This window comes from Nipponia nippon, unplaced genomic scaffold, assembly GCF_047370975.1.
Source record: "Nipponia nippon isolate SJK-2023a ecotype South Korea unplaced genomic scaffold, ASM4737097v1 scaffold_9, whole genome shotgun sequence".
Lineage (NCBI taxonomy): Eukaryota > Metazoa > Chordata > Aves > Pelecaniformes > Threskiornithidae > Nipponia > Nipponia nippon.
Genome location: NW_028262413.1, coordinates 8,879,993 through 8,904,031, shown reverse-complemented (window position 1 = coordinate 8,904,031; position 24,039 = coordinate 8,879,993). Strand labels below are relative to the sequence as shown.

Genomic DNA, 24,039 nt, shown 5'->3' with positions numbered 1-24,039 from the left:
GGGTGAGTGATTCCCCGAGTCCAGGCTTCCGCTTCTGGCGCTGCATCAGCCACTTCAAAGGAATCTGCAAGAAGTCTTTCAGAAGGTAATTAAGGACTGCGCATCTAGTATGTGAAAGCTCCTTCTGACTCTCATCACTGTGGTGGCTTATGCAGCTCCATTTAGTGGCCATTCATTTTAGGGGGAACTGAAAAAAAAATCCCATTAAGGGAAGGTGTTGCTGTGCAGCGCTGCTGTGGGTAGCTGGCAGTAGCTGCAGTAGCTGTTGGGCCACTCTTCCCTCAAGTGAGTGGATTCAGGGCCTGTCTTTTGCACAAGAAAAAAAATGGGCTAAAGCTGTTTCTTTCTGTCCTTACAGTCCATACAACCACCTGAATCCTTGCAGTCTTTGATTGCTTTGTGCTTTGGTGTTCAGCCTTGCGTGTCACTGCTTATGAGGACTCTGCTATCTCTCTGGGAGCTTACAAGCTTGTTTAAAAGAAATTCAAGTGTGTTTTCTTCCCTGCACAGCTGTATACTTGTAGAATGGGCAATGTGTTCCCTCTCTTGGTCCACTGGCCCCTATCCGCAAGCTAATTCAGCTGCAGCCATGCTTTTCATACCCAATCAAGTGTGCATGGGGCCTCCATTCCAGCGCTGTAAAGCCATCTACAAACATGTGGGAAGAGGATGGTGCCTATTCAGTAAGCTGTGGACTAGGCAGCTATCTTTCGACAGATTAGCCAGAGGAATTTCTGTTGCAGGGCCCGATTGTTCTGGGCCCTCGGCTCCCTTTTGTGCAGGAGCAATGAAAAGTTGTGTTATGACAATGGTTGACAAAGTGTTTAATGAAAGCCACAGTTGGCAGTGGCGGAACTTTGAGCCATCCTCCTTTTCTTCAGTGCCTGTCATCAAAAGGTGCAGAAACGCTTTTGACATAATCTTCTGCACTGACAGATGAATGGTTTTGATGTAAGGGTCAGAAACCTTCACCTTGCTGAACAGAATTCAGCCATCATCGTGGTGAGCAGAGACCAGGAGCCACATGTCTGTCTGTTCCTTTGTCTGGTGAGTCAGCCAGGCACTTCTGTTTTCAAAAGAGAGGTGGCTTTTCTCTCCCCTGGCCAAGTTCCCAAAGCAGAGCCAACAATTCTACATGAACCCTGGTCTATGCTGCACCTTGCCCAAGGAGGCAGGATTGGCATCTCATGATTCAAAGAGCTGACTGATCCCTCCTCGCTGGCAAGCAGGACTCTTTATTACTTTTGGGAGGTGGTTTCAAGGCAGGCTATGTACCTGGTTATATTTAACAAGGCTTTTCTTTCAGTCTCTGCAATGTTCAGTGATCCACAGTGCCGTTTTCACAATGCTAACTAAAGGCAAACACTGCTTTCTTATTTAGAGGCTGGAATGGATGAATAGACAGAACCAGGGCCCTTCCCATATTCATTTAACGTGCTCTCAGTTCCTGATCATGGGTGTCTTAGTGACAGGAGGGGAAAAACCCTACATTGTTGGATTAACCAATACAAGGAAGACTTGAAGTAGTATGCAATGGATAAATAATGTGCAGAGCACTTCTCATGCCATTAAGTCAAACTATAGTTTAAAAAAAAAATCCAAACCTCAGACCAGGTTCTCTTTAACAGGGAAAAAAACAATCTGAACACTAGGGGCCATTCAAATTGGTGGCTCTTCTCTGTGATCTGTAGAACCTTTGTAGGATGCTTCCCTGGGGCCCAGGCTCCTCTTGTCCAGGACTTATGTAGGTTGTCTGTTGAATTCTGTTTCCTTTCCACAGTTGCCTTGGAGGGATCAAAATACCCTTCCATGAGCACCTCAACAGAAACATGGGCCCATGCAGGGAAGCAGGCAGGACACTGGGCAGCCCGTGCTCTGCGTGGGTATGCCCACGCTCGGGCACAGCTAACCCCGTCTGCAGATGCAGGTGCCAGGAAATGGGCTGACTGCACACCACAGACAAGGTCTCTTGGGACTGGTACAAAACACTGTAGGTGATGCTTTATAAGCTGCCAGAAGAGATGCCCAGCACCTGAGATCTCTCAGATGGTCTAGGGGAGTGCTGATTTCGCAAAGGACAGGGTTTGGGCTTTGAGGGCTCCTTTTCTCTGGAGAAGACATCTTGGAATACTGATGGCAGAAACATTGGCTCAGTGTGAGCCACTGCACTACTGCATGGCATCAGACCAAGGGGCTCCTTGAGAAGGAACGCGTTCTGTGCTGTGGGAGAGCAGAAATGTGACCGTTTCCAGTGACAGGACAGCTGTGCCGCCAAGCTTGGCATCTCCAACTAGCCTGCGTTGCTGGCCTGCTCGGCCTGGAGAGGCCGAGCTGATGGGGACGTTACAGCCCCTGCAGCACTTCATGCACTGCTGTACGTTTGGGATCTATACTTTGTGGTGGGGGAGCGTCATATGCACCCATGACCTCAAGTTTTGAGTTCTCTTCTTTATTTGCATTACTGGAGCCCAACCAAGATTGAGGTCTCACTTCATCAGCATCAGGCAAACCGAGACAATACCTACCTCAATTTTATTTACAGTCTAAATAGACAAGACAGACAAAGGGTGGCTGTGGAAACAAAAGCTCTGGAGAGGTGATGTGACATGACCCGGTCACCCAGCAGGAGATTAAGAGAGCCAGGAATAGACAGAGGTTTCCTGACTCCCAGTCCCAGTGATCTATCTATCGGAGCACGTTAATTCTTTCTCCCATTTGCATGCTGTGCATACTTGCATGCCAAGTACTCTCTAGTGAGGGGATCTGAGTTCTGGGAAACACATCCTTTGATTGCTAATGCTTCAGGCTAGAAATTCCTGGACATTTTAATGTAAGTTAAAATACAACTAGTCTCAGAAATTGAGTAAACTGTTTATTTTGGTGTATCTATTTAATTTCAAGCCTCCTGTTTATTTTGCACTGACCCTGTATTTCTAGCTTTCATTTCCACACTGACTTTTGAACAGCATATTGTGTGTTTGGCAAGGATAGCTGGCAGTTGGAGCGGGTAGCGTGGGGAGGACTGAAGACTGGGGCATACGAAAAGGTGGGGTTCACCTGTATTTCTGCCACAGCCATTAGAGAGTCTTTCTGTTGCTGGAATAGGCAAAATATGATTGTGCTATCTGAAGAGCCAGCTACTTGTGCAGTGCCTTTGTTCAGACTTCTCAAATGGCAGCAACAATAACCGGAAAGTCACTTTGGGTGATGTTAAACCATGGCCATGAAATCCTTTAATTTACTAAGACCTTTGTTTTTTTCACTTTTGAACTTGTGAAGCTCACATCAGCATCACCTAGTGCTTGAGCATTGGCTAAGCCAGGGGTCTGTTGCCTTTGACAAGTGTAGGGATGATCAGTCTGGTGCCTGTGATTGTCAGTGCTTGGTCCATAACATAGCCTGTTAGCCTATTGCAGAGGAATGTTTTGAGGATAAATACGTTAAGAAATGCAAAGATTTGCAGCAATAGAAGGCATAGAAATACATTAAAACAGATGGATTCATGCACGGTCATGACCGCGGTTGTGTTTCCCCCTCACAGTTTGTCACTGGTAATTCTGTGTCAGCTTTATCTTTATTGTGTTGAGCCTATAGGACGCTACCTGTTGTATTTTCTCTTTTTGCTTGTACATCAGGCAGGGACAAGCTCCAACCTGATTTTGCTGTGTGGTTTAAAAAAAAAAGTAGTAATGTAATCTGTGGGCAAATTGCACTTTAATTCATAATTGTGCTATGAATATGGACTTGGCTTTCAAATGCAGTCTGAGTTTAAACTGCAGTTTGACTTTTATTTAGATAAATGCCTTTGAGTTCATAGTGAAATGGATATCTGCTGTAGGCTGGTATTGATTTAAAGGTCTCTTGAGTGTTTTAAAAGACAGTAGGGGCTTACAGGACAGCATATTTTAAAACTAGATGCTTGGTTAGGTTTTACACTCCTGTGTAGCTTCAGGTCTAGATTCTGTTAAGAGCCAGCTTGTGCTGTTGATTTGTAGAGCCTTCTTTCACAGCAGGTATTGGCAAAAAAATTGAACGTTTCAGGCAAGATGCAAGGAGCCGTCTTCAGAGCTGGCTGATCTGAAACGATGGGGAACAGCGTGTGCATGAGAACTATCGAATGGTTCCCGTGCGCAGGGGAATGCTTTGAGGACTTCCCATAAATGCATTGTAGGAGGGCAAGTGATCAATAATTGCTTTTTAGCTTGAAAGAGGTGTTTATCGCTTCCTGCTAATCATGTGAAGTTGGTGAGCTTTGTAGCCTTTCAAGTCTTGGTGTTAGTAAGCATTGCTGTGGGCCTAGATTGCCACGAAGTGCAGTGGGTTAGCACGAGCAATTAAAACAGGAGGTCTCTGTCTCTGCTCTTCTGGCAGCTGCCCTTTTTTTGTGTCCCTCAGCTCTTTGGTCATGTAGTGTGGGTAAAAGTTCAGTAGGTGCCTCAGTGACTTAGGTCCTGTTTACCTCTTTGGGCTCCAGACCTGCTTGGGTTCTGTGGGCACAACTTTAAAACAAAGAAAATATACAAATCAGGGAAGATTGGCCATTTTTCTAGTTAGACTGGCTTGGTGGTTTGAATAAGCAGCTGAATGTTTGAGGGCTTATCTAAAATCAGGCCATGAATCTTCTGGGTGATGTTCAGAGGTGCAGTCAGAGGGTGTAACCTCCCTGCAAAGGAGGCAGGAGAGTTGCATTTTACCCAGGACAATATCCTAGAGCAGGGTGTGGAGCAGGGTAAATTAAAGCAGGTCCCCCTCACGATTTCCTTACAACTTATTGTGGTTGCTTTTCTGCTACCACCCATCAATTTTCCTCCTCCCTCTTTAGATTACACACTCGGAGGAACATGCCAACACTGCATACATCATGTTAATTAGGCCATTTGTTAATTTCCGCATCATTAGTCACTTGGTCTTAATTGATCTGTGCTCTACCGGTAGGTCCCAAGCTGCAGGTTTGACCTGTTGTGTGTGGTGCGCTGATAGTGCATATCTTGGAGGGGAGACTCTGCTGTCGCACTGTGTGATGCTACAGCAGAGCATGGCAAAGCTCTTGCTTGTGGTGTTCGGAGTCGGTACTTTATTTGCATTATTTTGTCTGTTTGCTGTCCCTAGCAATCCTCGCAGTGCATTCCTTCTGGAAGCATATTGAGCTCTGGCTGTATTTCCAAATAGGGATGCCCCGCGAGGCAGGTCTGCTCTCCCACCAGGCTGTTCTCAGATAATACAGCACAACCTATTTGCCATCCGTCAGTGAAATGCTATAATATGATCTAGATTTGGACTGTCGGGTAGTTGAAAAGCATTGGTTGGGGTTGTTGAGAACCAAAGCATGTACTACTACGTGACTGACTGAAAGCTGTAATAGTTGATTAAAAAAACATTTAGTGATATGCTAATACTATCATCTTGTTAGAAAACATAACTATATTTTATGTTTACACGTAGTAGGTGTCCATACCTATGTGTGTGTATTTTGTATGTAACACACAGTGGTATCTAACAATACTCCATGTGAATATAGCTATAAACTATTTAGCAGGTTTGATTTGTTTCAGTTCAGACCTGAATTTGTCAGGAAATATCCTATTCATCTGTGATTAGTTTTGTGGTTGGGAATAACCAATAGAAGAATAATAAATGTAATTGTGTAATATAAAGACAAATTAAAACCACACTAATGCAAATGAGGAAGAAGCTTAAGGAGAGCTAGATAACATTTTGATCACGGAACTAAACTCACTCACTTGTATTCAGCAGAAAAGTGCTGCTCTGCCATGTTTAAGTGCTCTTTTTAAAAAAAAAAAAAAACACCAACACCCTCCCAGTGCAATCCAGAATAATTAAGATGACTGTGTTTTGCTGAGCATGGTAACTGCAGTATGCTGATCCCACTGTCTTTTATTTTAACAGAAACCTGAGCTACAACAAGTTGACAGAGATTGATCCTTCTGCCTTTGCAGGGCTGTCGAACCTGCAGGAAGTGTAAGTATTCCTTCAAAGGTTTTAATTGTATTTTGCCAGGGCAGCTTGTGGGCCAGGAGGAAATTGTATATGGCTTCCTAAGACAGTACTTTCCTTTAGCTAACTTGAATGAGCAGATCCGACTTGGCGTGGAAGTTTTTTTTCTCCATATTGTACCTGTGCTGTTTTTTTTTTTTAAAACTAATCAGTTAGCAGAACACAACATCCCAGTTAAAACAGCATAGCTGTTATTGGAAATCATTGGAGTTTGCCTCCCTCAGTCTTGTGCAATGCTCTGAGGGAGCAGTTCAGCTAACACACCTGAACATACACACAAAGCTCCTTGCTGAAAGGATAACCCTGAAGCAAGGCAGAACAGCCTGGATTGTGATACCTGATGCCAACCTAACCCAAATCTCCCAGGAAACAAAGGTGTAGTGTAGTGGATAACAAAGCACTTAACTGTGTCTCCTCCTCTCCGACATTTGTGCTCCTTTTGGAACCAGGAAAAATTCTGTTTGAAGTCTGTTAGGAGAGGCTAAAACAGCAGAGCTGTCTTCTGCTTTGGTGAGGGAAGAGAAGGAGCTGGTGAAGGTCTGGGTGGCTGTGCCAGACCCCTGTTGCTGGTAAAAGAAACCTTGTTTGGGGAATCACAGGATTTCCTAGCTCCTGATCTGTGTAAATGCTCAGCAGTAACACTCGCAGGGGAGCTGCGTCTGTCAGCTATTCACACTGATCCCTGGAGCTCCGATTTTGGGGTTTGAAAAATGAAAGTGACTAAAATTGCAAGCGGTGGGTTGAGGTAATGAGCTCGTGTTTGAATGTTGAATCGCTGGCATACTTGAGGTTTGGGCTCTGTTTGAAGAGCTACTGATGCCTCATGGGAAACTGGAAAAACATTTCCTTTCAGAAACAATACTGTGCTCTGTGTACATCGTGCATTTTCTCTTGTCCTCTGTTTTCATTAAGTGTTGGCTCTGGGGCTCGTGGAGGGGCTAGATCCTGTGATTCTTAAATAGGGAAAAGGGTTTGCTATAGTGAGAGTTCTGCCTGACTGATGCCTGCAGGGTTGGACCATGGGGGTTTGTGTAGCGTCTCTCCCTTGGCCTGATTGCCCCTGGCTCCCCTGCTTACACTAGTATTAGGGGCTTGGTAGGGATCATGGTTAAGTGAAGAATATACATCAGGAATGTCTGCAGTGCTCTGAAATCAGTTCATCACGATCATCCTAGAGAGCAGTCAGGGAGGGGAGAGAAAGTGATGCAGGTCAGCAAACCGCTGCCTATAGGATCTGTTTTCTCAACTTCTCTTTAAACTGTGGAAAGCCTTAAATTACTCTGAGCTTAAAGAAGAGAATTGCAGCCCTGATCCCATGAGACTTTAGAATTATCCTAACATGTTTGTGGCTTAGCAATAGCTTTTATTTGTGGAAGTGCCTGAAGGCATGTGACTTCAGGGAGCTTGGGGCTGGGAAATGTGTATGGCTTCTGATTCCTTAGGTGGGGAGCTCCCTTGTGCAAAGCGTTGCATGCATCGAGAGCAGGACAAGCCTTGCACTGAATAACCAGCTGCTAAAAAAAGATGTTGGGGTTCGGGGGAGTTAAGTGATGAAGCCCACAAAGTAATGGTGCAGATAAGAGCTGCTTGCTGTGTCAGAAAGGCAGGGTTAGGGAAAAGGGAGAGAGCAGAGGAGTGAGTAGGAGGGAAAGGGAGCAGTCAGAAATGGGAGACTGGAAGGGGAGGCAGAGGTCTGGAGCAGAGCCTGAAAGGCAGGCTCTGGAAAGTGTGAGGGAGAAGCTCTATTAAAAGCCCTATCTACCAGTCTTGGTTGCTTTTGAATAACAGCTAAACCACAGACCACTGAAATAAACTGCATTTCACAAAGAACCACATCTGTACTGCCAGAGCATCTCCTTTCTGAGGTTTTTTTAAGCACTTTACAAACATTCATGAAATAAGCATCATGCTGTGGCATGTCTTGAGAGCAAGTCAGTGTTTTGCTGTGTGTGCTGGGCAAACCAAGTCACCCTGAGGGAAAGAGATTGCCCCAAATAACAGATGCATTGATAAGACCTGAAACCTCCCATGATGCTTCAAACATGGTGCCTGTGGTTCCTGAGCATTACAGATGAGGCTCAAAGCTCTGTGTGTGTCTCTGTACGTGAATAATTAGTGTGAGATATTTTGAAAACCTTTTGTTTTCCCTTGATTTTAAGAAAATGTCTGCAAACCAAAAGATTTAAACTTCATGGCTTATCTTGAATTCTCTGTGTTGCTTTACTGAGATTGTAGTAAAGTAATAGCTGTATTTACCCTACACTTTTCCCTTTCCCTGGGTGTAGGCAGTTGCTTGTGGGTTGGTTTTTCTTGTGGTTTTTTTGTTTGAAAAGCTTTTTCCCCCTTAGAAGTTTAAGTCTGTGCGGGATGAAGCTTAGTGACTCTGAAATGCAACCCTATGATCCCACATGCTCTGAAATAAGTAGCTTTGTGCTGAGGGAGGCTCAGGTGGTAGGGGCTGGAGTGGGACATTACTTTCAGGTATACCTATGCTTTCTCTCATCTCCTTTGGTGGCTCCCTCTAATGACAATCCCCTGGGGTCTGTCCATTCTCATACCTTGGTTAAAAAGGTGGGATGAAGGGTGCTGCTGTGGGGTAAGCCCTGTGATCCTTTCTGGGGTTTCCTCGGGTCATGTGAATCATGAGATCCATGAAAGTGATGGTTGCATGGCTCTCAGGTTTTCCAAAGCTCATTTGTAACAAAGGAGTAGTAACTGTGCTAAAATTCCTCGCCAAACAATTCACCTTTTATTTTCTAAAGTGCCTTTCACTGAAGGCTCTGGAGAGCTGTGCTATTTTTGAGCAGGCTCCATTTCAGCTTGACACCAGCCTGGCAACTGGACCGTAAATATTTTATACGGGTGGCCCCCTTCCTCCTCTGCCTTAGCATCCCGAGCCAGCAGGTTTGTGTTGTCAAAGGGGAGGGCTGGGGAGGAGAAAGGAGACTGAAAGTTTAAATTTGTTGAGCCTGACTGTTGTTTTGGGGTTTTTTTTACCTTTTTTTTTTGTTCTTTTACATGGGGGAAGGGGAAGATGAGAGGGAAGTCCCAGGCAAATACTGAGCTTGGCTGTCTTCTCTGCATCAGTGACTGGTGCCTGTAAGCCAAGAGAGAAAAAGAGGTGGGAGAACCACTTCTGACCTGATGGGAGGCTGATATATGAAAATTACACTTATGTCAGAGGAGGGTTTGACCAGTTATTAGACGCCGGTCGGTGTTGGAGCTGCTTAACCAGAGCTGACCCAGGCTAGCGGAGGGTGGGCCTAATTATCCTTCTTCTCCTGTGCCTTTCCAAAAGATGCTCAGTTGGATGTTAATGAAAACATGGCACAAATATAAGCATCTTAATGCTCTTTCCAGCTTGCTTTGTACCTTTGAAAGCTCTAGACCTTGCTATAATATGAGTAACAATGAGCTTTTAGTTGCAAAGTGGAGCTCCTTGCTGAATTGCAACGTATCTGGCTTTTTTCCCTTACGTTTTAAGGTACGGGTATAATGTCAGAGGCAGAGCCGAGGCTGAGGAAAGCTTTTATCCCAGCAGTGCCTGGAACTCCTCATGAAATCAAATATCTTGCCTGTTCTCGGAGGAGTCAGAAGGAAGTTCTGGGATGGATATACTGCTGCCCTCTCCTACCTGCCAAAAATAGTTTGAAAGGAAAGAATAAAAAAAAAAACTACCATAATTTAGGATTGCCCCAAGTCATGCCCACAGCTTAGCACACCTCAGCTGTGCCACGCTCCCCTGCCTGCTATGGGGTGCTCTGCTTCTCGCACCCAAATTGCAATCTTTTTGAGATCCGCTTGCAGAGCCCCTGCAGAAGGGGAAGAGTTTAAAGGCAGGCAGTGGAGAGAGACCCAGCAAGGCTCTGCCTCAAGCGATGGCCGACGGGAGGCGGCCGGGGGTCCTGGGGATCTGCCATGTGCCGCCCCACTCGGCCTGGCAGGGGCTCGGCTTTAATCGCTTCAGCATGCGGCGGTGGGGGAGCGGGCAAGATGGCTAAGAAATTAGGTAATTTTCAAGCAGGCAGACAAGCGACTGTTACAGTAATTAATTGACTAATTCACCATACAAACAAGGGCCCTTTAAACCAAGGAAGAGCCAGTCACATGGCAAGGATCTGTTTTCAGTCAGAAAAACACTTCAAACATTAGGCCATTGAAGGGGACATTTTTGTACCAGCATTTCCAGGAGCGGGGCCCTGTCTGCAATTGCCATTAGCCCCGGGGGGCTGCATGGTGGTCTCCAGCCAGCTGGCTGGAGTAGGTCACCTGGTTTTGGTGGCATTACTGTGCCCAGCTCCATTTTTTGTGTGTGTTGCTGGCTTTGTGGGGCTGCCCTTGCGGACTTTCCAGAGCTTGGCCTTGTGTGGAGAGGAGGCCTGAGGCTGCCATTCCCCACCACCATGGCACCCTGCTGGGCCCCCATGCCCTGGCCTGGCATGGAGGCGTGAGTGGCGGCTGCTGCTTGGCCAGGGGCTTAAATTCCTTGTCCTGAGGCAGCGGGACCCATCTGCCTCATCGCTGTGGGTGCAGTCTTCTGTCTCAGGCTCTGCTCTGTGATGACTGTGGAAACTCAGGCTGTGGCACAGTGCCTTCCTCGGTGGCACTTGACTTCACCTAAGGGAGTGGGTGGAAGGGGGGGGGGGGTGGAAAGCCTTGTTTTTATAAAGAGGATACTGTGGGACCAGTTATGGTGTCTCTCATTTATTAAAGGGTTGGGTTGGGACAATAAGGTGAGATGGTCAGAAAGATGCAGACAAACCCCTTGAGATGGAGGCCTCTGCCAAAATGTCAGTGTCTCTGGAGAGTCAGGGGGGTTGGATAAAGAAATGCCGTGGCCGTCTGCTGCTCCTGTGTGCTTGGTTGTAGGCTGCTTGCTTCAACAATTAATTTCTGTTTGTTGCAGGCGACTGAACAACAATGAGCTGACTGCCATTCCCTCCCTGGGACCTGCTGCTTCCAGCGTCCGCTCCCTCCACCTGTAAGTCACTGCTGCCTCTTGGCTTTTGACTTTGGGCTGTTTGCAGGGTAGGTTTAGCTGTTACTGCCCGGGAGTTTTGTGTGTGTCACACCTGCTTCTGCTGACTCTTCAGATATCATTATCGGGCTTGTTGGCACCTTCATTAAGAAACATCTTCTGGAGTCATGTCATTTGCATGAGGTTGGGCTCAATTAATGTTGTGCTTATGGTCAGTGGTAACACGTCAGTAAACTCCACAGGTTGGCTGCATATTCAATAAAACTTTTTTCTCTCATCTGCCTTTGGGTTTCCACCATTATGTCATACTTGTGCTATTAAAGGAGTATAAAATTTTACCTTTTCTTTATTGTTCTCCCCCCTGCCCCCAGCCCTGTTCTGATCATTTCTTCTTTTCTCTTAAAGCCAGAGACTATTCACATCTTAATCTTTCAGGGAACTCATTCCAGACCTGTTTTTATGGTCTCTTTCAACTTTTTTCTTTTTTTTTTCTTCTGAGAGAGTGAGTGGTGATTATAAGGCTAGATCTGCAGAAGCTTTGAAGTTCCTAACTTTGGTAGTTTAGATGCCTGCAGAAGTGTTAGACACCCGAGAGCCCTTGTGTATCTGCCACTGAGGATCTCAGGTTGGGGACGCTGCTGAAGGGAATAAAGACATTATAATATCAAACTTCTTAGTACCTTAAGAGTGTGGATTTCTAAAATTATTTTTGCATGTGTCTGCTTGTAATGCACACCGAGAAGGAATTTTGCTGAGGTATGCATGATACCTCCCAAGTTTGTGGGAAGGGGAAGTGATTATAACTAATATGGACTTCAGCAAAGTGGTTCAGCAGTTCAGGTGATGGCTTCCAGCGTGCACGGCCTTGCAGCGTACACCTGCAGGCAGGTGTCCATATTTGCCACGGATTTGCTTCTCCTTGTAGTGGAAAATGCCCGTGTCCATACCACCAGGTGATGGGCCTCTCATGCTCAAAAGGCTCCGACTTACTCTGAGACAACTTTGATCTGTTGACTAAAAGTACATTCCTATTACTTAAATCAAGGACAGAATTGAGTGAAATGAATTGGCACTGTTCCTGCTCTTCCATTAGGCAGTGTTAAAATATGCAAAGCAGAACAACTCCCTCACTGTCTTAATTCAGTTTGGGGATTTTAGCTTCAAATTGGTGTCCATATCTCACTCCTGGTGTGAAGTGAGTTTAGCTTTTGTTTGAGATATGGTGCCTTTGATCTGGTTCTCGCGTATACCGCGTTCCTGCAGAGCTCATGAAGAGTCAAAGTGCTCCTCTGCTATCATCAGTGCTGGATCTAGCAAGTGTCTCTGTTAAATGCATAAGTAACCACTTCACCTCCTGGGCGGAGGGGTGGCTTGTGTCTCAGCAGTTATCAGACCTGTCAAATGTGTTGCATGCAGTTGGTGTGAAACCAACTTGTTTGATTCCTGCCTCCTGCCACAGCCTCTCCCTGCTTGCGTGACCACATGTGAAGTCTGGATGCCTGATCTGGGGGCTGCTGGCTGCAGAGCAGGGCGGTAACTCTGTTCGAGCAGGGTCCCTTGTTTAAGGCATGATCCTCTGACATGAGAGGCCATCTGCCTGCCAGTTGAACTGAGCTTACCAGGCTGCTGCATAACCCAGTGTGTTATGCATTGGGATTTAAAAAACTCCAGAAATCTGATTTATGGGTGGAAACTTGCATACAATTTGCCATCTAGGATATCGTTTTAGGCCCCCCAAATCGGCTTTTCTTTCTCATGAAGTCTATAAATGATCAGAGTTTCACAAGCCCGTGTTGTTATTTTTGCTATTAATTTAGCCGTTGGCAAAGGACCAAATTGCTAGAGCTTTGTTTTTTTTATTCCTGAAATGAAATAAGCGGTTTGAAAAGGAGTAATAATGACTGGTGGAAGGCAGTAGATTTACAGCTCCTCTGAAATTTCAGAGTGGTGCAGAAGGAAGGGGAAGGTACAAAGCCAAATGATAAAAGGACAGTATTCTAAACAGACCTGCTTAGTATCGCTTTCCAGAAATCTGTATTGCTTTCCTCAGCTGCTACACATAAATAACTCCTGATACTGGGATTTGTAATGCTGCTGTCGTACCTCTGTAAGAAGGATCTCTTTGTTTAGCTTGTTTCAGAGAATGCCACTTTTTTCCCCCCTGTATTTCCTTTTAATTTTTATCAGAGGTAAAAATAATCTGAAAGATGTTTTAATCGATGCTTGCTTTAATCAGTATTGCTGATGAACTCACATTGGAATGATTTGCTGAGGAAGTGAGGCTTTCTCCATCCATGGGAGTCTTTAAATCAATTGGATGGCTTCCTAAAAGATGGTCCTTTAGTTCAACGCTAGGTTAATGGGCTTGATATGCAAATTGCTGGGTAAAGTTCTTTAGCCTTCTGTGATGTAAGGAGTCAGATTATATGGTCATACTGGTTTGTTCTGGCCTTCAAATCTGTGAAGTAATAATTGGGGAGGCTGCCAAACCAAACCCAGGGTGAAGACTCATAATGAAGACTGTGTACTGGGAAACTGGTTTATGTTTAAGTATATAGTGTTACAGTGTATTCTTACTGCTAAAGAAAAATAAATAAATTTCCTTTTTTTTTCAGTGTTTAGAAATGTGTGAAGTGTGTTTACCTCACAAACCTCTGAAGTAGGTTTTGTATATTGCATGTGGTTAAGTATATCCAAAGGGCTCTGAATGTATTATAAAGGCAAGGGTTGTATGTTTGTCACTCAAAACAGCTTTTGAATGAGTTACTTCATCTCCTACTCTTCCTAAACTGCAGAAGAGACTTTCTCCCCTTTTGGTGCTGGGAGAAAGCAAGCTGCCATACTGCTAAACTCAGATTTTCCATAAAGGTTTTTTTAATGAGCTTGATCGCTTTGTATTCCCTGTTTTGGGGTTTCCTGTACCTGTCTCCATCACCCAGAACTTGCTTGATCCCGTGTGCATGTTGGACCGTGGGGTGGTTATATATATATATATATGTAAGCATGTGGGAGTCTGTTGGAGAGAGAGTTCTCAAGGCTTTCTGCAAATCTTTGGATGTTTCAGGCTGCAGATGGATGCATAATATATATTTATCAAATATGCTATGCCCTAACTTACTGCCATGAAGTTTAGTTCAGTTTAATTATTCCTTGAAGAGTCAATTTGATCGCCTTGCGCGTTGAAAATACTGCCAAAGTCGTTCATCTCAACAAGAGCAAACATAAGGGACTTGATAAGGCTTTTAATAGAACAGAAGGGAGAAATAGTCTATGTACAGGTTACCAAATAAAGACAGACATTAAATGCAAACATCTGTTAGCACAAACAAAAGCCAGGAAATTCAGCTGGGAGGGGGAGAGACTGAATCTGGATTCATTCCGAAATTACATCGGAGTAGCTGAGAGGAGAACCTTGCCTGAAATTCCCACAGCATTTGTAATTTAGCTACAGTTCCTAGACTCGGACATTTGGGAGTTGATGGCAGGATGTTTTCACTGACATGCTCTTGGCTGAGGATTTCCCTTCCCAATGTTCTGCTGCAACTCAAGTGTGTTAACTCTGTAGGCTCTTGAAGACTCTTACCTGATCTGGCGGGGAAGGGGAGGATGGAAGAAACCGTTTATTTGCAGCAGAACGGAGTCTGTTTATATCCAGCTTCCTCACTAACTTGTGTGGAGAGTCTCTTAGCCTTGCTAGCAGGCCAGGTAAGAGGAGGACCTGAGCTGTGATCAGCTCTGCATTGGGCTGTTACCATGGGCTTCCCACAAACCCGTGTGCAGGTGCAAGCTCGTCCTGTAGAGTGGGACCTGTCTGCCAGTGCTTCACTACCTGCATGTGGGGAAACACATCCTGGAGGGCTTTTGGGATGTTTGCATGGGATGACAGAGGTGGATCCTTGTCCTCTGCCCTGGCTCCAAGGTGGCCAGCCTGATTCAGTCAGCATCCACCGATGCAGGCACACCAGCACAGGCTGTTACACAGCTGTAGAGCTCAGTGGAGAGCCTGCTAACCAGACCTCTGAAGCAAGCATGGTAGATGGAGCATGCTCTGTGCCACCTCCTTAGCTGGCTAGGAATTGAGGAAGTTAACAGATTAAACACTTAAAAATAACTTTTGTTTCTTTCATTGTAAGTCTTTTAAGCCCCCAGCCATTTAGGAACAAAGGGGACAGTGACCTATGGCAGTGAGCTCTACGTTAGCAACAGTCAAAGCTGTTTGAGGTGCTTTGGCCCCATGATCTTGCTCTGAATAAGCACAGATAACAAGGAAGTCAGAATAGGGATTTTTGGAGCAAAAGAGTGTGAAATAGGATTAGCTGATTCACAGAGGATGCAGTGACACGCTGCAGCATATTTACTGGGGAAAGCGAAATCAATAGGACTACTCTGCTGCCAAACTGAGCATAAAAGTCTCTTGAAGAAAATCAATCGTCTTTACAGGCTTGTTAATGTAAAGATCAATTCACATTAAACTGTAATTAAACAGGGAGGGCTAATAGGAGAAGGGTAGGTGATCTACTGTGCCACAGGCAAAATGTATCATGTAAAATTTGAAAACTAAATATGTGAAGAATTGGAAACTGGGAGTGGCAGGGAACATGCTAGGTCTGATTGAAAGGACTGGTGAGCTCAGATGCCAATTGGGGCATCATGGAAAGGAGGGTACTCTATGGTATTCCATCGGGATGTCGGGGGTAAGACAGGTCAAAGAGTGCGGCCGGTAATTTCTGCATCAGGAGTGAAGTTTCCATTTGAATTGCATGGTTTCTTGGAGAGCTTTCCCTCTGAAGTGTTGGGGATTTCACTGTAATTCTGGTTAAATTAGTCACATTTGTTAGTAATGTGACTCTTGTTTCTTGTTGGACTTTGGCTTTAATTTTCATTGTATCTCATTAGGCCTTTGTACTGGATTAGAGTTGACTGGTCTTGGAGATCCCCAACGTGACAGAATCGGGATCATACTATTGATCCTCCTCCTGAAGCTGTTGCCTTGTGCTTTCTTAGTGTGAAGGCTTGGGAAAGCAACTGTTATTCTAGTGCTCTTTGTGCTGCTTCAACTAATATTGTCAAATGAGGTTTGCAGAGCCTCTTTCTAAAGACCCGTTGGTCCATTACGTTCTTCGAGCGGCTGTTTTGCTTTCACCCAAGACAAATGTGTCTTGCTATGTTAGCTGAAATAATGCTAGCAGTCTCTGTACTCTGCTGATCCAAGTGTGATCTAGCAACTATGCCTTCATTTCTGCTGGCTTTTCCTAGGAGCTGAGGTGGTGATGTTGAGATGTGCAACTCCAGTTCATCTTTGCTTTTCAAGTTAAGGTGGTGAAGACTCGGATGAGTATCAGGAGAACTACAACTTCAGTTCCTGCCCATAGCAGCCGCTCTGGGTGACCCCTGGTAGAGGAGAGACCTCAAAACTGCTGCATCTGTGCTGTTTATAGAGCACAGCTCAAGCCTGAGCTGGTGTCTACATGAGGTGTGAGCTCACTTCATGTTCCTGACTAGGCCAGAATATAAACCTCTGCGTAGGCGGTGTTGATAGTTGGGAAGTTTGGGCTTAAATGAAGAACGGAGGTTTGAGCTAACACGATAATATAGATGTAGCCTTGGAGGCCATTTGTGGCCTGGGATCCTGCTGTGCTAATTGCTGTACAAACAAAACAACTGCCTTGACCCCCAAGAGACTTAGTCGGCAAGTCATCTTTGCTGGAGTTAAAAAAGGATGATCTAACAATTAGAAATAAGGAGAATACTCGGTTAATTCCATCTGGGTCACAGCAAGCGGTTTTGTACTCATAAGCACAAAATCCAGATGACTCAGACGCAGCCGTGTGCGGGGTCCAGTTGAAGTCAGCAGGCTCTGCTTGTGTGCAGGACGTGTCTTGGGCAGCTCAGAAAACTGTGCTGCCTGCCATGCTGCGTAATTACTTGCACAAAGAAAACTTTCTCTGGTACATAAGGCAAAGAGGTATACGCAGGTGTCGATCCATCAGTGGGAGCAGATTAACCCCCAGCCCCTGCTTGCATCAGTTCTTATGTGGTGTAATGTCTACAGGGACCAATTCTCCAGTGTTTACTCAGGCAATTCCCCTCAGAGGCTGGGGAGAGAGTTGCTTTCTGAGGATTTGGTCTATGCTACAGGCTACACTACTTGGCTTCTGTTTTTGAATGTGAATATATTGATGTGGAAAGGTGAATAGAAAGAATGTTGGCAGTCAGGCTGCTCAGTATGCAAGCAGTGTACAGGCATAAGATATTCTGAAACCCACCTCTCCTGTTTGTTTTGCTCAGAGTTCATAGTAAGGCTCTGGTGTGTAAAGTCTGCTAGTTTTTCAGGCCAAAGACTGCAAGAGCCTTTCCTAGTGGAGGAAATTCTCATTAATCATGTGCTCCCAAGCACCAGAAGAGACGCTGTTTTGACTTCTCTTTTGGGCTGTTGGAACTGTTCTAATCATTTGTGTGTCCTCTTTGAGCTTTCAGATATAATGTGAGCACATGGAAATGGCAAAGGATCTGAGGCTATTCCAGGGAAATGAGTAATCATTTATTCTAGAAAAGCAGCAGCAGTGAAGCACATAGTCTCAACAAAAGAGCATCAGAAAGCAATTTGGGCACATATAGAGGAGTGTAAAAATTGGCCAGAGGAAAAAGATAGTGAAAGTTGGTGGCAGCTCATGGAATACCAGTTACCCCTTGAGGATACTTTATTATGTATTTACTAGTGAGGATGACAGTTTTGTGCAGCTGTGGCAGCTTCTTCTGTGAGTAGAGAATTGCTTTGAGCTGGGCTAGGTCTGCTCTGACATCTGTGTGCAGCTTAGCAGGCCACGCTAGGTGGGGAAGGGGAGGACACAAGTGATCTTGTGGGATGGAGCACAAGATTAGGAGTTGGAATACTGGAACAGTACCTTTTTTGTGTGTGTCACGCATATTCATTACACCCCAAGACCAAGTAAATCCCTGTTTAGGTAGTCCTGCCTCCTTGGAGCTGAAAAGCAGGTATTGCCCCAGGGCAGATGTAACTCACGAAGGTAAAGCATCTTCTGGTGCGGCGTCCGAGGGCAGGTGCATGTCATGTACAATGCACAAGATGGTTTCCAAGTTCTGTCCCTCTGCAGATCAAGCCTGGATTAGTTGTTAGGGTCACTTGTGACCATGATCTTTTGTTAAGGTCAATATGAAAAATAGCCTCATATTTGAGCCTCAGAACAGCCCAATCTTGCTACTATTAATATCTGTGGTAGATTGACTGTCTCATTTAATGGCATATGGCAAATAAGGCACATGTCTACAAAAGCAATTCCTTTGTTAGTCTTCACAGACTGAGCAGATTTCAGACATAAATAACTTGCTGAGTTGAAAGTTCCTTAGCCATATTGGAGTTTCCTGCCTAAAAACCGCTAGTAATGGCATTTTAGTTTGCTCAGGGATGAGTAAAAGCAGAGTTGCAGCTGCAATAAAAGCAAGTTAAATTTTTTCTGGGTAGAATTCTTTACCCATTTTTCTCTCTGAAAGTTTGGCTGATTCAGTTTTGTAACAAAGTTGTAGGAAACCAGGAAACTATCAATATGTGTTATTGTTTCTGTGCGTTCCTCCCTACTGAGATTGCCTAGTTAGTCCTCATGGTCAGTCATCAGTTTACCCTGGTTGTTAGACAAGTGGTGCTTCCTCAGAGCATCAAATAATGCCTAGCAAGGAGTAAGAACAGGGGTGGGGGTAGACTTGTGATTTTTATTTTTTTTTAAAGTGTAGCACTATAAAGCACTTTCAAAATCTCTCCATTTTGTTTACCTTCAAGCATCCTGGAAGGCTTGAGAACAGGCAGTGTCTTTTAGTTCCTCTGCATATAACAAGGCTAAAACTGTTTCAGCAGAGGTGTTAAAAATTTAATCCTGCCCATGTGGTTCAAAGCCCAGTGAGTAAAACATCAGTTTTGCCATTTACCTTCTGCTCCGTATGATGCTTAGCACTTCCATCATTGCTTCCACTGGCACTATTAGGAATAGTGTGTAATTTGGGGTAAAGAAACACTAGTGTAAACAGTGTTCACTAAAATGTGATCATGCTATGTTTAGGTTGGAAAAGATTAGCAAAAAAAATCTCTAGAAACCTCATTTTTAACTGAATAAAAGCTGGCTATGCATTGGATTTTCTGTTATTTTTAACCTGCATTAAATTCCCCGATTAATTGCAGAGATGAACAATAGAGATCATGTCTAAAGTTATGATCTTACTTTTTCAAAAACAGCCCTGATGGAGGTATGCGGGGTGGAAAATCTGATTGCTGGTTAAGGTAGATGGGAAAGTGATCAGTCATACCTTTAGATGAAGCGATCACTTAAGAGGCCACCCTCCCTTCCAAGTGTGTACACAACACTTTCGTGTTAACAGGAATTCCATGTGAATATTGATTGGGAATAAGTGGTTGGGTGAGTGCATGTTCTGCCTGTCAAACCATTTAATGTTCAATTGCACATCAGGGAAGATAGCAAAGGCAGCTGGAAAATGAAACAGGAGTGCAGGGGCATACGAGTGAAGAGACAACTGTTTCAGTGGTCAGATCTGAGCAGAGAAAAATAAGTTGGGGAGGTTTATCAATTAACAGTTGGTAGCAAAAGAAGGAATCTATAAATGGCTCACTGTTTTTGGACTTAACATATCTTCTCCTGTCCAGTCCGTATACTGCAGATCTCACGCTGCGTGGCAGCAGTTGCTGAAAGGAGGAGTGATGAGCATAAACAACCAGGGAAAGGGATTGGACTTTCTGTAATTTTTCAGGTGCCCTGGAAAAGGGACACCTTTTGGTGGTCTTACTGAAGACATTTTCCCCCAGATTATGTTCTTGAGACAGCTGTTGTCTTTTTCAAAATAAGAGGAACTGAAGAAGTAAATGGTCTTATTAAAGAAGCTTGAAGAACTTGCTGGCTAAGTGGTGGTAAATGCTTGCCACCAATTTTACAAGACCTGCTCTAGGGAAGCTTGAACAGATAGTGTTTTACACCAGCCTGGCTTGGCACAATAGCAGTTCTACTTCAGAGCTAAAATTTTCTTTTCCTGGGATCTTTTGACTCCTTATTCTGCAGTTTCCTGAAGCCATCCTTCCTACTTGACATGCTTTATTAATAACAGGGTGCCTAGACTTGTTAAGAGCAGCTGTTTTCTTTGCTAACTTGACTGTTGCTTTTCCACATAGGAGCTATTCCTTCTTGCAGACTGAATGGTCTTGGCCAAGCAGAGCTGACAGTGAAGCCTGCCCAGAGGCTATCCCTGTTCTGGCGACCTTGCTGACAAGACAGATAAGCCCTTTCAACAGAGCACAAGTGTGTGTCATGTTGGAACAGACTAACCAGCCAGCCTATCTACATCTCTGAAGCGTTAACAGGAGTTTGACTGGCCAGTCAAAAACGTGTTTCTTCAACTGCTGCCTTCTTCAAGGGGCAAGTCTTCTAGCAACTTTGCCGCAAGTTCCATGAGACTGAGAGAGTTTGATCTGGAGAGTAGACATATTCAAGTGTGTTGTCCTTTATCTACCTGCCTTAGCATCAGGGTCACAGAGCTCTTGTGTAGTTAAATCCACCTGTTTTCATTGTGCTCCTGTCAAAGGTGGAAAAAGCCCCTGTGTCACATGGATTTCAGGCACAACCAGTGCGTGCTATTGTGAAGTGTGCTTGTGATTACAGTTTGGATTAATGTCCCAGCATCATGGGCAGAGTCATGACATTTGGTTTGCACTTAAATTGCTTCTCCGCTTGTGTATTTTCCCCTCCTCACTCCTGCGGAGAGACAAAAGCAAAACAAAGCCACCCACAAAACACATGCACTCACTAGGCTGTGGTGGATCATCTTTACTTTGATCATTTATTACACAAAGAGCAACTAAAATCAGCATCGGGATTTAAGGATAAAAGTGTCTACATGCCCTGTGATCCTCGACCCTATTGGCTTTCAATTGAAAATGCTGCCCGTGTTGATTAGAAGCACAAAACTTGCCTGTGATGAAAATGAGAAGAGGCTGCTGTCTCTGCTTGGGAGTGGGAGAGGGTAGCTGCTCCAGCCTCTGCTCTGGGCTAGTTAAATTGACATCTGGGCTGGATCTGATCCTTAGTGTCTGTTCTTCCTCGTCACAAACCTGACTCATCTTTGAGGCCAGTGATAAGGATGTGGGGGGGCTAGGCAGCAGCCCTGACATGCAGTGGCTCCTTGTGCTGGGTGCTGTGCAAGTGTGGGGCTGTGGAGAGCAGGAACTCATCAGAGCAGCAGACCAGTGGGGGTGAAGCTGGGCTCTTTCTTGGCTTCAAGGACTGGCTTATGTATTTCATTTGTGATAGAAAATTGAGTTTGGCATGTATCAGCAGCAGAAGAAAGCCCTTGAGGTAAAAGTGGAAGAGGAAAAGCCAATGGCAGAGCAAGAGAATAGCAGACCAAAGGCATAAGATGTAGAACATAGAAACACTGACCTGACTGTCATCTGCCAGCAACTGAATGAACCCTTTCAAATACTGATGCAGCCCTTCCTTCAAAGAGGCTCTGCTCAGCCCCACGACCCCATTCAGACAGCTGGTGCAGAGCCATGTGGTTTCTTGCATTCTTGTATGAAAACTGCCATTTACCTTATGTGACTCTCCTCCTTGTATTCCCATAGGACAATTCTCTTTCTCTGTAGCAGAGCTCAGCGCTCAGCAGGGCTGAGCTGTTTCAAAACCAGCATTGATTATCACAGAATAGTTTAGGTTGGAAGGGACCTTTAAAGGTCATCTAGTCCAACCCCCCTGCAGTGAGCAGGGACACCTACAACTAGATCAGGTTGCTCAGAGCCCCATCCAACCTGACCTTGAATGGTTCCAGGGATGGGACATCTACCACCTCTCTGGGCAACCTCTTCCAGTGTTTCACTACCCTCATTGTAAAAAATTTCTTCATTATATCTAGTCTGAATCTACCCACTATCAGTTTAAAACCATTACCCCTTGTCCTGTCACTACAGGCCCTGCTAAAAAGTCTGTCCCCATCTTTTGTATAGGCCCCCTTCAAGTACTGGAAGACCACAATTGCGCTTGGTGACTTAGAGGTGCTCTGCCTCCCTTGTGCCAGAGAACTGGCCAAACTGCATTACAAGCTGGGCAGCCCCTGCTCAAGATCCCTGGCCCCAACCCTAGCAGGTGCACTGTCCCTTTGAGGGATGCACACAGTGACTCTGAAGATAATTGCTGAGACGTTTTGTGGTAGAGCTGCACACAAGGAGGCAAGGTTGTGTTCTGGTGTTGAGTTCGTAAAAGCTCAGGAAAGCTCCTTACAGAGAGGCTGTGACAGACAATGAAAGATGCTTTGCACAGCCTTTTTAGTGGACCTGTGTTCTTTGTGAATACATCATTTAGAAAGCCTCTGTGGAGTACAATCTTCATGAAACATCCACCGTAAACCGAAGAGAGCAGAAACTCTGGTCGTCTTGGAAGCACCCTGTTCCTGATGGGGGGACTGTGCCCATAACAGAGACTGTCTTGTCTTCAGAAATTTTAATTTGCTTTGATGTCATAACAAGTTGTGCAATCTGCTGAAGAGATAAGACAGCCTCTCTTTTAAAGATGACTAACTTCTAATCCTGCCTGTTCCGCACATTTTACTTTGCTAATGAGATCGAATGCCGAAGGCTTAGGAAGTTGTGTGTTGCAAAAAATATCCAAAATCGTATGGTGGCAAGTCAAAAAAGTTTATTGAGAGTAAATGCAGATCAAAGTGAGGGAGAGAGCTTTTAAAAGCTACATCACTTATCTCCATGGATCTAACACACAGCATAAAGTCATCTAACAAGTCAGAAAGTTTACATAAACATTGCTAGTGCAGAATATCCTAAGAGAGCACATATCTCGCTGGATGTGGCATTTTTGGTTATGTTAGAAGAAAGACTTTCTTCCATGCAGGTCATACTGAACCCAACAAAAGCCTTTAACAAATGTTCATCAAATCCAGGCCCTTGGTTATGTGCAGCTGCTCTGAAAGCCAGCTTCTAAAGAGTGTGTTTGATCCCTGCCTAACTCTTATCCACGTGGCTGCCTCATGAAGAAACTGGAGGATAACATCTACCCGTGTTCAGATACCCAGGGCCCAAGGATGCTCTGAGGCCACATCTGGGCTGCGCCAGGGTCAATAGTTGCAGTCCATCAATGTGAGAGGCAGATGAGTTTTTGGTCCTGTGGGTGGGCACAGAGTAGCCCTTAATAGACAGTAAAAACATAGCCCTTGAGTCACGCTGGTCTCACATGAATAGTCCTGTTGACTGCAGTGGAACTATTTGCGTGAGTAATAGTTTGCTTGTGGGAACGACGAGTTCATAACCCAGCCCTTTGCAGTGTCACGGACTTGACTTGCAGGTGGCTGTTGCTCCCAGGTCCAAAGGGATGAATGAGCAAATCCCATCTCCCAGACTGCTTTCTGATTCTGAATGTCCATGACCTGGAACAGAAATGCAGTCACTTCACCATGAAAGGCTGCATTTCTTTTTCTACCCTTAACAAAATAAAAAAAAAAAAGGAAAAAATAAAATAACTTTTTCTTGAACCCCCTGTCTGTCCCAGGCTGCATATAGCTATGGGTAGTTTGCTTCATGCTTGTCCATCCTAACCCACCAATACAAGGCAAGAACATAACCTGATGAATGAAAGCCCCCTGAGATGTATCAGTTTTGAAGCTGATGTACAGCAGATGGGGAAATATCTTTATACTTTTTGCCATAGTTTGGTATAGTTGGACTAGCTCTGTCTGTTCTTGCTTTGCACTTACGTATGACGGTTTTAAATGAAAACAGCGTAAAACGGTCACAGATCTTGTTTGCTGCATCTTAGAAAGGCTTTCTTCTGAAAGAGTGCTGGGGAGAGGGAAGACATTCACATACAGACTCGGGCAGAGCATGTAAACCTTTAAGGCAAAGGTAGGATACCTGTAAAAATTACACAAGGGTGGTTTTTGCTGGGGGTTTTTTGTTTGGTGGGGATTTTTTGTTGGATTTATTGGTGTGGTGTTGTGCGGATGGGTTTTTGGTGGGTGGTTTGTTG

General features: G+C 44.8%; 2 protein-coding genes across 6 annotated transcripts in view; one reads left to right on the top strand and one right to left on the bottom strand.

Annotated features, from left to right (window-relative positions):
• LRIG1 (leucine rich repeats and immunoglobulin like domains 1) overlaps positions 1-24,039 on the top strand; it is a 95,565-nt gene that overhangs the window by 31,219 nt on the left and 40,307 nt on the right. For all 3 annotated transcript variants that reach the window (XM_087742888.1, XM_087742889.1, XM_087742890.1), the window contains exons 2-3: positions 5,908-5,979; positions 10,922-10,996. In XM_087742888.1, coding sequence (XP_087599014.1) covers positions 5,908-5,979; positions 10,922-10,996 — 147 coding nt within the window. The remainder of the gene's footprint in view (positions 1-5,907; positions 5,980-10,921; positions 10,997-24,039) is intronic.
• Positions 22,689-24,039, bottom strand: part of SLC25A26 (solute carrier family 25 member 26) — a 133,706-nt gene continuing 132,355 nt past the window's right edge. Inside the window, exon 11 of one of the 3 annotated variants that reach the window (XM_087742892.1) lies at positions 22,689-23,494. In XM_087742892.1, the coding sequence (XP_087599018.1) occupies positions 23,276-23,494 (219 nt within the window). In that variant the 3' untranslated portion in view covers positions 22,689-23,275. The remainder of the gene's footprint in view (positions 23,495-24,039) is intronic. The other 2 variants (XM_087742896.1, XM_087742898.1) reach the window with 2 other exon arrangements.